Genomic DNA, 11,035 nt, shown 5'->3' with positions numbered 1-11,035 from the left:
AGAGACTATTACACATTCCTGAACCCGACACTAACAGGATGGATGGTTAGTGTTTATAAGGCAGCGGAGACCCACGTGGAAGCAGAGATTTATTAACATGTCCTGCTCAAAACCACCAGAGAAGAAGCTGACGACCAACTCTTGTTTTCCTGCCTGATAACTCTGGGTTCGTGACGTCACCGTCCCGGCCGGGCGACCGCTCCTATTGGCTGCGGATACGGAAGTGAAACAGTTTTCCAACAACAACAGAGAGCTGTGTTGTTTGTGTCTCCTGGAGGAGCTGTAACTCTCATGGCTCTACCGGCCCAGCTCAGACCCATCCAGCACTACCTCCGGACCGCTCAGGAACACGAGAAGCGGGACCCGGTCGTGACTTATTACTGTGAGTGTTTGTTTTTAATGGCTTACATTAGCAGTTAGCTTCGTAGCCTCGTTTCCATGAAAACAGGGCGGTGGATCTTCCGTCTTTATTTAAAACGGTGTTTTTGTGCTGAAAGCCTTCAGAGACAACACCTGCCTCCAGCCCAGGCTGTGGGGTTACGTTTAGGTGTAGTCTGGTGATGTTTAGGAGTTGTAGTTTTGTTCGATGGTACTTTATGGGCAGGCTAACACTTCCGTAGCATCATGATAGCTGAGATATCAGGGAGATTCCCCTCATGTTTGGGTTTCATAGCCCGAAGTCTGACAGCAATGCATTATTTGGTGTGTTTGTGGTTCCTGTTCACCTGAACGGGATTATCATGGTGAAACTTCACCCGGAGCATCTGATTGGCTGCTTAAAGCCCTTCTCCACAGTGAGACAGCTGTCTCATTCTGTAGGAATGTACCAAATCCTGCTAAACACCTGAGTAGACAACCTCCGACAAAGACCAGAGGGGTTTCTCAGACCCTAATCCATGTAACCCTCAAGAGGATGCTTCTGGGAGTCCAAAGGTCTCTGAGTCAGCAAAGGAATAAAAGAGTTTCTACTTTTTGGAATAATGTAAACATAAACCTACATTTCTAAATACCATCCCAACTGTAAACCCACACACTTTGGCCTGGACGATATATTGTCCAACAAATTATTGACGATAAAGTTTTTTATTGTTGACATTATTAAGACTAAAATAACAGCTTATGTAATGTTCATATATTATCATAATAATGCAAGTTCACCCTTTAAAATGCAACAAATAAACCTTAATTTAACTTATATTTGTTTTGTTTAAACATCTTTGGTATGTTCTTACTGTGCCTGGTTTCTAACTGCATGTTTTTGGTTCTTTTTAAACACAGAAAAGGTTTTGTTTTTTAACCTAGCTGACAGTTTCGTTGGCCGACTTGCAAATTTGTTTGTTTCCTTTCAGGTCGTACAGATCTACGTTGTTGACTGTAGACAGTTTCTGAATGTACCGATCTCTATCCTCCTTCAGAAGTTCATCCCTGTAAGGGATGTGTTCATCCTTGCTCTTTTTACCCATCCTTCTGACTTTTCTTCTGCTCCAACTGCAGCTGCTGCTTCCCCTAGCAACGCTAGTCACACACCTGAAATGGAGCTTGGGGGGGGGGGGGGGGGGGTTGACGTGCAGGCCATGTGTCTGACCGATGTGTAGCCTCACTACACACAGTGCATTTAATGTTTTTATTAGTTAATATGTGTATATGTATCTGTGAGTGTTTTTGTTGTGTTTTCTTGTTTACTCTAAACCAGGGTTAGGGTTTTGGCTCATGAGCTACTTTAACACAATGGAAGTACAGAACAGCTACCGCCATACGATTAATTCACATTGATATTTTCCATGTGTGAACATGCTTACTATGTAAAAACATACTATGCTTACTGTTATCATGTATTGTATTCACAAGTAGATTCTCTATTTCAAAAGAGGACCTGTATTTGTGGTTGGCTCTAAAGGCACTCTGACTTATTACCGTGTTTCTCAGCTGAAACCGTTACTTTTATATATCCTCGTGTTGTTGGAGCAGCAATATTCTGGTCTTGTTGTATTTTTTAAAGTAACATACACAAGAACATCTAACCTGTTCCTGGTCCTGTGCCCGGCCCGGAGCCTGAGCAGCAACGTCAGTTTTTTATGTTCAGCTATTTTAGTCATAAATGAGGAAAAGCTATAGAAGGACATTTAATGTAGAGAGAGACAGAGAGATGGTTGAACATTCAATTCAATTCAAAAATACTTTATTAATCCCAGAGGGAAATTGATTACTGTAGTAGCTCAGAATAATAATAATAATAATCAAGTCATCAAAGACTTGTTGTATATTACGATGGCTGTTGGCAGGAAGGATCTCCAGTAGCGGTCAGTGTTGCAGCGAAACTGAAGAAGCCTCTGACTGAAGACACTCTTCCGTTGTCGGACAGTCTTGTGAAGAGAATGCTCAGCGTGTTTATTACTAAATGGGACAGTCAGGTGAAGCTGTTGAGAGGCATGGGTCAAACTAAATCACAGGAGATGTCCAGAGTTTGGAAGTCTGTGTTCCTCATTTGTTCATAGACGAGTGGCGTTTTATTTGTGTTAACGAGCTTTACTGTCGCCCAGATAATTTTACTGAGGGCGTTTTTCTAAACCCATGTCTGTACGACCGCCATCACTCCATCTTCTTTACTGTCTACAGGTGGTTCAGAAGGCCTGTGCTCGGCTTCTGACCAAGTCCTCCAAACACACCCACATCACCCCGCTTCTCCTCCAGCTTCACTGGCTACCAGTCAACTTCAGGGTTCATTTCAAGATCCTGGGCCACGGGCCTCACTTATCAAGCTTGCTTACGCACAAAACAGGGTCGAAAAACTGCGTGAGCAACTTTCCACGCAAACTTTGGGATTTATGAAAGAAAACTTAGCGGAAAAATGTGCGCAACTTTAAGTTGACTAAGGACCTGGCTTACGCACATGTTGGACATGGAGAGCACCTGCAGTGCTGCTGCTGGGAAGATACAATTATGAAATCCTGCAGCATTATGACTTGTACTGCTTAGTTTTCACACAGGACAAGACCCCGCACACACACACACACACACGCATGCACACACACACACACACGCACGCGGATTTATGAAGCGGAGATTGCGTGCAGCTGTGCGTACTCCATGTTTGATAGATCACAAACCTACTTGGCGTAAGTACATATTTTTTTCTGAGCTTAAGTACGGTTTTAGTAAGGATTCTATGCAATGTTTGATAAATGAGACCCCTGGAAGGTTCTGATTTGCCTAAGTGCTCTTAAGCTTTGGGTCTCTTATTGTGTGAAGTTCTTGACTTGATGGTTCTGGAGCTCAGCAGAACTCTGATGAGGTCTGACAACCTGCCAACACTTCTGTACCTGAACCAGAAGGTCCATTGGTTCTGGTCATGAACAGGTTTACTTGCAAACTTCAGATGCTTCGGGTCCTGTTGGTGTCGGGTCGGGTCTGGTCCTTGTGGTTTTCAGACTTGTCTCCATTGGTGCTGATTGGCTGGTCTGGTTTGTCCTCCTGTGGACGAGTGATGGAGTCAGGCCACTGGAGGTCAGCAGCGTCACTCTGTGTGTGTGTGTGTGTGTGTGTGTGTGTGTGTGTGTGTGTGTGTGTGTGTGTGTGTGTGTGTGTGTGTGTGAGAGACCAGATGTAAAGGGGAGTCCAGCATCACAAGCCTTTAGGGAAGGAAGTAGGAATTTTAGGAATGTTTTAAATCTTTGGAATGATGAGTTTGGAACACTTTTGTGATCTGATGCTGTTTGAACATGTCCTCCGTCCACTCTCAGGTGCCCAGTCAGAGACAAAGGATATGAGATGATGGTGATTCCCAGCTGTAGGAATGATTGTTTTGGGTAAATTGTGTTTTTGACAGGATGCAGAAGTAAACGATCTGTTGTGATTCCCTAAATCAGCAGCTTTCCTAGCGTAGCGGCGCTCGTTCATCTTGGTGTGTTGATGACTTCATTCTGCTGTCCGTGCCTCAGTTAGCTAGCTGATGCCGACAGGATTCCTGAGTGAAGTGGATGGGATACAGCTGGAGTGGCTCATGATTAGTTCAGCCCACCCGCTGGCTGCTTTTCAAACGCCGTTTCGCACTGATTGGATGGCTGGCGTTATTAATGTCGGGAGGGTACGTGGAACTGGTACCAGGAGATGTAGCTCCTGACATTCCGAGGGTCGGAGCGTTTTGGCAGTTTTAGACTGAGTCTCATGTTCTGGTGGTTCTCTGCCCAGATCCACTCCTTAAACATTACAGTCCAAAGCAGAACTCCTCTGGGAGTCTGGACAAGTCCTGATCCTGGTTTATGTGCTGAACTGTCTCAGGGTGAACCTGGTGTCTGGAGCAGAACCGGACTGTACCGTAGAACCTGTCCTTCTTACACTTCTAAACATTTTATTGGCAGCAAGGATGGAGGAGATTCTGGTCCACCATCTGGGCCTCCGGAGAGGAAAGCAGTGCACCACCAATGCTGTTTACAGCGGGGACGGTGTGCTGCTGCCCTCGACTCGGGGCGTTGTGGATCTGTGGGTGGAGTACTTCAAAGACCTCCTCAATCCCACTGGCTCATCTTCCAGTGAGGAAGTAGAGTCTGGGGACTTTGGGTTGGGCCCTCCAATCTCCGGCGCTGAGGTCACTGAGGCAAAGCTCCGGGGTGATGAGATCCTCACAACTCTGGATGTTGTAGGGCTGATGCAGATCTGCAGTATCGCGTGGACATCAGGGGCCGTTCCACCGGATTGGCAGACCGGGGTGGTGGTCCAACTACAGGGGGTCACACTCCTGAGCCTCTCTGGTACGGTCTATTCAGGGTTCTGGAGAGGAGGGTCAGACGGATTGTCCAACCTCAGATTCAGGAGGAATAATGTGGTTTTGGTCCTGGCCATGGAGCGCTGGACCAGCTCTGTACCCTTAGGGGGTCCTGGAGGTTGTGTGGGCCCAACCAGTCTACATGTGTTTGTGGATTTGGAGAAGGGGGTTGACCTTGTCTCCCGGGGGGCCTTGTGGGGGGGTACTCCAGGAGTATGGGGTACCAGGCCCTCTGAAGTGGGCTGGTAGGTCTCTGTAGGACCGGTGTCAGAGCTTGGTCTGCATCACCTGGACAGGATTTCTAGGCGCAGCCAAGGTGTGGAGGGCATCCGTTTGGTGGCCTGAGGATCAGGTCTCTGCTGGTAGAACCTGCAGGATGGAAGGACTCCAGGCCTGATGTAAACAAGCCAGCCTGCTGTGGTGAATGTTGGCCAGCAGGGGGCAGGAGTAGTGGCAGCTGTTCTGATGGATGTGATGGAACAGACCCGTCTTTGTCTTTAGGACTTGCTGCCTGTTCTCTGACTTCCTGCAGGCTGACTCAGACATGTCCGTCAGGCTCCAGAACTTAGTTCTGCTGGTTCTGGTCTGCTGCTGCTGCATCAGGAGAAATCCAGCTGTGTTAGGAGAGTGGATCCAGATGCTGAGCGTCTGCAGGCTCAGCTTCAGATTAAATAATCTGGCCCCTGATCAGGAGGTTTTAGGGATGAACATGCTTGGGATAAATGTTCCTGCAGAACTCACACGTTCTAAAATAAAGGACTGAATAAAATTGCAAATAAATGATTATTAGTGGTTAAAGTAGAAGTTGTCTCCCTGGAGGAGATCAGGATGGTCCTGGTCCAGATGAGTTTCAGGGAACCGTGTCTGAAGGTTCTGTCATCTCCTGCAGGTCGGCTCTACGCCATGCAGACGGGAATGAAGCTGGACAGTAAAACTCCAGAGTGCAGGAAGTTCTTGGTGAAGCTCATGGATCAGCTGGAGTCGGTAAGTCCTGTTCCAGGGGGGCGGAGCCTGTTCACCTGTTTTTACCCTAACCCTAGCTAATAAAGATCCTAACCAGCTGATGTAATTGAGCCTTTTTAAGCCGTTTGGGTCTTTTTACATCCTGGAAACCTGTTTCTGGAGCTGGATTAGGATTGTAAAGGATCAGCTCCACATCAATGTCCAGCTGCTTTTAGGGAAACGTCACACGTTCATAAGTTCAGCTGCTCCGTGAGCGACGGGCTGCTACGGCAGCCTGGAGGGCCAATCAGGAATCTGTAGGAGGGAATGACTACACTATCATTGTATGTTTAATGTCTGAATGACCTGGTTTGACCTCATTTTAGTCTTCAGATGAAGAGGAAATGAACAGCATTCAGAACCCCAACACAATAAAAACATGCCTGTTTTAATGGTCACTTGAAATATGAATGGCGTTGTTTTGTCTTCAGACTTTGTGAAATGTCCGCTCGGGCGTATCTTTAGACGACGACTACAGAGGAAGTATGAGATGAGCTTTTCTGACCGGATCTCCATAAACACGGTGACGTTGTTTTGGGTTTGTGTTCAGATGGCGTTTAGCCGTTCAGGAAGGGGACGGCCTGTTGTCTTTATGAAGACAGCTCTGCTGGAGTCTCCTCACTCACAGCCAGTTAAAACCTACACAGCGTGCTACTGAAGCTCTGGAGATGTTTAAAACGTCACACAGTCGGGACACGTCTCCGGGACACATCCGCTGCTTTGATGCTCGTGTCCACACTGAGACACCAGATGTGAGGGACGGGGTTACATTTAACAACCGATCGGTGCAACGTAAGAACTGGAAAAGTCTCAGAACTGTTCTGGTTGAGTCCAACACATTTTGTCCCAGTCTCGTGTCCAGCTGGTGTCCCCCTGTCTCAGGCCAGAGGGGAGGGGCTGCAGGTGAGACACTGCCGACTCCCATCTGCTCCACAGAGTCCGTCTCCAGTAAGAAGCACAGCTGCTTCTCATGTCTGCAGACTCTGGTTCTGGGAGTGGCTACTTCCTGGACCGCAGCGGAGAGCAGGTCTCTGAGACTTGGCGTGCTTCATGTCCTTTGAGCCAAACGTTTAGACATCAGAGTCCCTGGCCGTGTCTGGTCCTGGTCTCTGAGGGGCTGCTTTCTACTCATTAGGACCGGAACCCCTGGTGGTCTGTGTCGTGTGTCCGAGGCTCGCTGGACTCATTAAATCTGTTTTGTGTCTTCATCACAGTCTAGTCTCTGAGGCTTCCCTCCCACCAGGAGGCTGCAAAATAATTAGTCTGACACCAGACAGGAAGTGTGAAGCCTCGTACTGCTGCTGGTTAAGGTTTCATCTCATCGTTAAAGCTTCTTGGAGCTTCTCAGAGCTTTAAACGGCTGCTGGTTTTCAGCTGACTTTTCCCTAAAACTGGAGTCCAGATCTGTTCTTCCCCTTTCCTTGGCGATCCCGCTCCTCTGCTGCAGGAGGACACTGGGCAGGTTCTTTAGAGCTTTGACCTGGAACCCCCTGGACACCGCTTGGGGGGGGGGGGGGATTGTTTTACCTTTAACCCTTTCCCTTCTGCACCAGTAACAAAGCTGGTCGATCAGTGATAATCTAGGAAGGTAACGTTCAGCCGTAGGGTTAACCAGGCGTTTAACCTGCTGGTTAACCGCCGCCGAGCAGGAACGACTAGCTCCTGACCCAAACCACCAGCTGAAACCTGTTTTGCTTTTCAGATGAAGAAGGAGCTGAGCGACAACGAGTCCATCACTCAGGAGGTGGTGGGAAACGCCCACATCGAGAACTACGCCCTAAAGCTCTTCATGTATGCCGACAACGAGGACCGAGGAGAACGATTCCACAAGTAAGGGAGCGATCGGTGCCTGAAGGTGTCGGAGCGACCATCCGCCACGGAAAAATGAGTTCCAACATTCCTAAACCTGCTGGACAGCTGTTTTCTCCACATCTGGACTAGTTTATCTCCGCAGCTCTGCCACATCACACACTCACAGTGGGCCATGTCCTCCCAACATGCCTGTCTCCTAGCAACAGGTGGTGACTAATTCAGATCCTTTCCCTGATGAGCACATGCTCCAGAGCCACCGTGTTCTGGTTCTGACCACTTCAGACGGGAGGAGAAGTTCAGACCTTGTGGGTCGGTGGTTCTGGTTCTTCTAGATGTCCTCCTGTAGCTCCAGAGGGACAAATCATCTGGTTTAGGAAAGCTACCCCAGAACTGGAATATCAAGGATAAAGGAATGTTCTCCTGGTTAGGGTTAAGTTTACCTAATACAGCTCTGAAATAACCCGGAGATGATCTGAATCCAGGAAAACGTTAGGACGTTGGTGTTGGTTAAAGGGGTGGGAGAAAGCAGCAGGTGAGTCGTACCTGTGGGCGTGTTTAGTGTAAACAAGGTCTGAGCAGGAATCACTCATTCATCTGACCAGGCTCATCCTGGGTCCTGCCTGTCTGGGATGCAGGGTTAACCCTTTCCTAACGGGAAAACCCATCCCAGCCGGTCTGGGTTGGTTCAGTTGGACAAACATCTGGCCGTCAAACGTTCGTAGAAACTGTCCTACATTCCCTCCTACGACAACGTTTAGTGTGTGCAGAACGGTAAATCCTGGTTTATGGAACGTGCGGTGGCCTCTCGTACGAACGTTCCTCCACGGTCGTCTCATGAGAGATCCCACCTGTGCTACCCAGGTGTTGTGTCTGTTCTCCGTCATTTACTTACAGAAATGCCCTCAATTAACCAAATTTGGTCACACTGCGTCCTCAGCACGTGAGGGGAGTCCCTGAGTTTTTCCCGAATAAAATAAGAAAACTTTGGTGACGGCAAGATGGAGACACTGGCTGTGGAACAGACAGAGGAGAGGTTCCTGTAACGGGTTCTCGTTTACATCCGACTCCTTCTGGTTGGAGTTAGTTTCATTTGGAGATGTTGTCTGAGAGAGCAGCCTCAGCCTCCTCTGAGCTATCAGTCAGGCTGGTTGCCTTGGCAACGTGGCGTGTATGATCCGGGAGCAGAGGAGGTTCTGGGGGTTCTCTAGTTGTAAAATAAAATATGAACTGGAATCGGATTCATGAGGTTTGTCTGTCACGCCACAAAAGTTCCCAAATCCCTGCCCAGCAGGATTTCCTTTGAGATCAGAGCGCTCATGGAGAACGCATTCCCTCCAGAGGACATGCTCCGTTGAATCCTCCAATAACCGATCAGCCATGATGTCATGTCAGATTCCCGTCGGTCACACGTGTCTTTTACTGGTTTTAACACCAATTATGCAAACAGCCGTTCCCCGTTCTGCCACTAGAGGCTGTTCCTACGCACGGTCACGTGTTCTTACATGTAGGAACGTTTCTATGCACAAGTACAAAATGATAAATACAACCACATGCGTAGAATTGTTCGTATGCACGAAGTACGCACGGATCTGTGGGTAAGAGCGTTTGATAAGTGAGGCCCAGGTTTCTGATAAATTCATCCGTTCATCCATCAGAACAAAACTAGTTTATTCTACTGAACTGTTGCTAGGAAAGATTCATCCTTTAGCTGTTTTGTGCTCAAAGGGAATTTTAAATGATGTGGATTATATTATGGGATGGTTTAACAGCTGATCCGGCTCCATTCAGTCTGATGACATCAGCTAGAGGGACATTAATCCGACTCTAAAATAATTAAATAGCATATTCTCCCTGTTCCCGACTCATCCCACATCAGGGTATCCACGGGTCCTTAAAAAGTCTTAAAAAGTCTTAAATGTGCTTTTCCAAATTTAAGGCCTTAAAAATCCTTAAAAATGGCAAATAATCCTTAAATACAGTTTCCAAAGGTCTTAAATGTCCAAAGACCCAATAAACAAGATTATTTTATTTCTATCAAATTTTCTATAAATTTCAGCATTTTTTGTGTGTGATGTTGGCGTAAGCGGAACCGTACACATTCAGTTGGTTGTGAAAGAGGCCTATTTTTAGATGAGCACTTTAGCTGGTTAAGCTAGTCGGAGCTTGCGCCATGGGGAAGTGCAAGTTTAATGGTAACTGGATGGCTAATCCCACGTTGGCGACGTGGTTAGCACCGGTTCCAGGCAATAGCTGGAAATTATAGCTTAAATTTAATTTAAAAAAATTGCTTAAATTTGGTCAAAATGGCCTTGAAAAGGTCTTAAAAAGTCTTAAATTTGGCTCCCTTAAACCTGCTGATACCCTGCACATTCCTTCTGGACCTAAATCCAAACTCACATCCCATAATCTGCTCCTGTCTGCAGGAACATGATCAAGTCCTTCTACACCTCCAGTCTGCTGCTCGATGTCTTGTCTGTGTTTGGAGAGCTTTCAGAGGAGGTAAGACCTCAGGATGATTCACTCACTTACCCTGGTTCTGGTTTTGCTGGGCTTGGGTCGGTGCTGCTGGTGCTTTTATGATGGAAACTAACTAACACACAGACACTCGCACTCGCACACGCACACACACACGCACACACACACACACACACACACACACACACACACACACACACACACACACACACACACACACACACACACAGGTTTTACCAGCAGCACCTCCGTGGGTCTAAAGGCTGCTGCATGAATACACAGCTCTGCGTTTATTGGGTGATGAGTGTGTGTTGTTGTTGGTTAGAAGCTGGTAAACATGGTGACGTCAGCTGCTGACCTATTTATGTATGTTTATGTATTTAGCAGACACTTTTGTCCAAAGCGACTTACAAGTGATAATCAGCATGTTGCCCTTTAGGCTAACAACAACAATAACAACAACGTTGACATCAGTCATGGAGAGGAGGGAACAAGGAGTGGACAGTAGAGGAGTGTGTGTATTTACCAACAACCTGGTTCTGCGTTGCTGATGTAAACAAACGTCTGTGCCCCAGAACATCCAGCACAGGAAGTACGCCCGCTGGAAGGCCACCTACATCCACAACTGTCTGAAGAACGGCGAGACGCCTCAGCCAGGGCCTGCTGCCATGGAGGGGGACGAGGAAGCAGGTGGGTCCAGCTGGTCCGGTTCTGACCCGGTTCACAGGGTGTGTGTGTGTTTGTCATCAGCCTGCATCAGAGTCTCGGCATCATGATCAGACGTGTTTGGACCAGATTATCCTCCAGAACTTCCTGCAGCTGGTTTTCCAGATTGAGGTGGGATCTCTTGAGCCAGGATGTTCCGAGGCGGTGCTGCTGGACCTCCTGGTGTTTTCACACTAGCAGCCTGACGGCTGTGACCTTCAGGAGAAAGAATGAGGTGGAAAATGCTACCTTTAGTTCTTCCTGTTCAGGAAACAAAGG

The 11,035-nt window shown here is 47.6% G+C and overlaps 1 protein-coding gene across 2 annotated transcripts in view; it reads left to right on the top strand.

The window, feature by feature from the left end:
* Window positions 1-202: 202 nt before the first annotated feature.
* Window positions 203-11,035, top strand: part of vta1 (vesicle (multivesicular body) trafficking 1) — a 29,224-nt gene continuing 18,391 nt past the window's right edge. The window contains exons 1-5 of one of the 2 annotated variants that reach the window (XM_070544607.1): window positions 203-382; window positions 5,652-5,746; window positions 7,467-7,594; window positions 10,000-10,075; window positions 10,627-10,741. In XM_070544607.1, coding sequence (XP_070400708.1) covers window positions 292-382; window positions 5,652-5,746; window positions 7,467-7,594; window positions 10,000-10,075; window positions 10,627-10,741 — 505 coding nt within the window. In that variant the 5' untranslated portion in view covers window positions 203-291. The remainder of the gene's footprint in view (window positions 383-5,651; window positions 5,747-7,466; window positions 7,595-9,999; window positions 10,076-10,626; window positions 10,742-11,035) is intronic. The other variant, XM_070544609.1, reaches the window with a different exon arrangement.

Source organism: Nothobranchius furzeri, chromosome 2, assembly GCF_043380555.1.
Source record: "Nothobranchius furzeri strain GRZ-AD chromosome 2, NfurGRZ-RIMD1, whole genome shotgun sequence".
Lineage (NCBI taxonomy): Eukaryota > Metazoa > Chordata > Actinopteri > Cyprinodontiformes > Nothobranchiidae > Nothobranchius > Nothobranchius furzeri.
The sequence above is the reverse complement of the archived record's forward strand: the minus strand, read 5'-3'. Positions and strand labels throughout refer to the sequence as shown.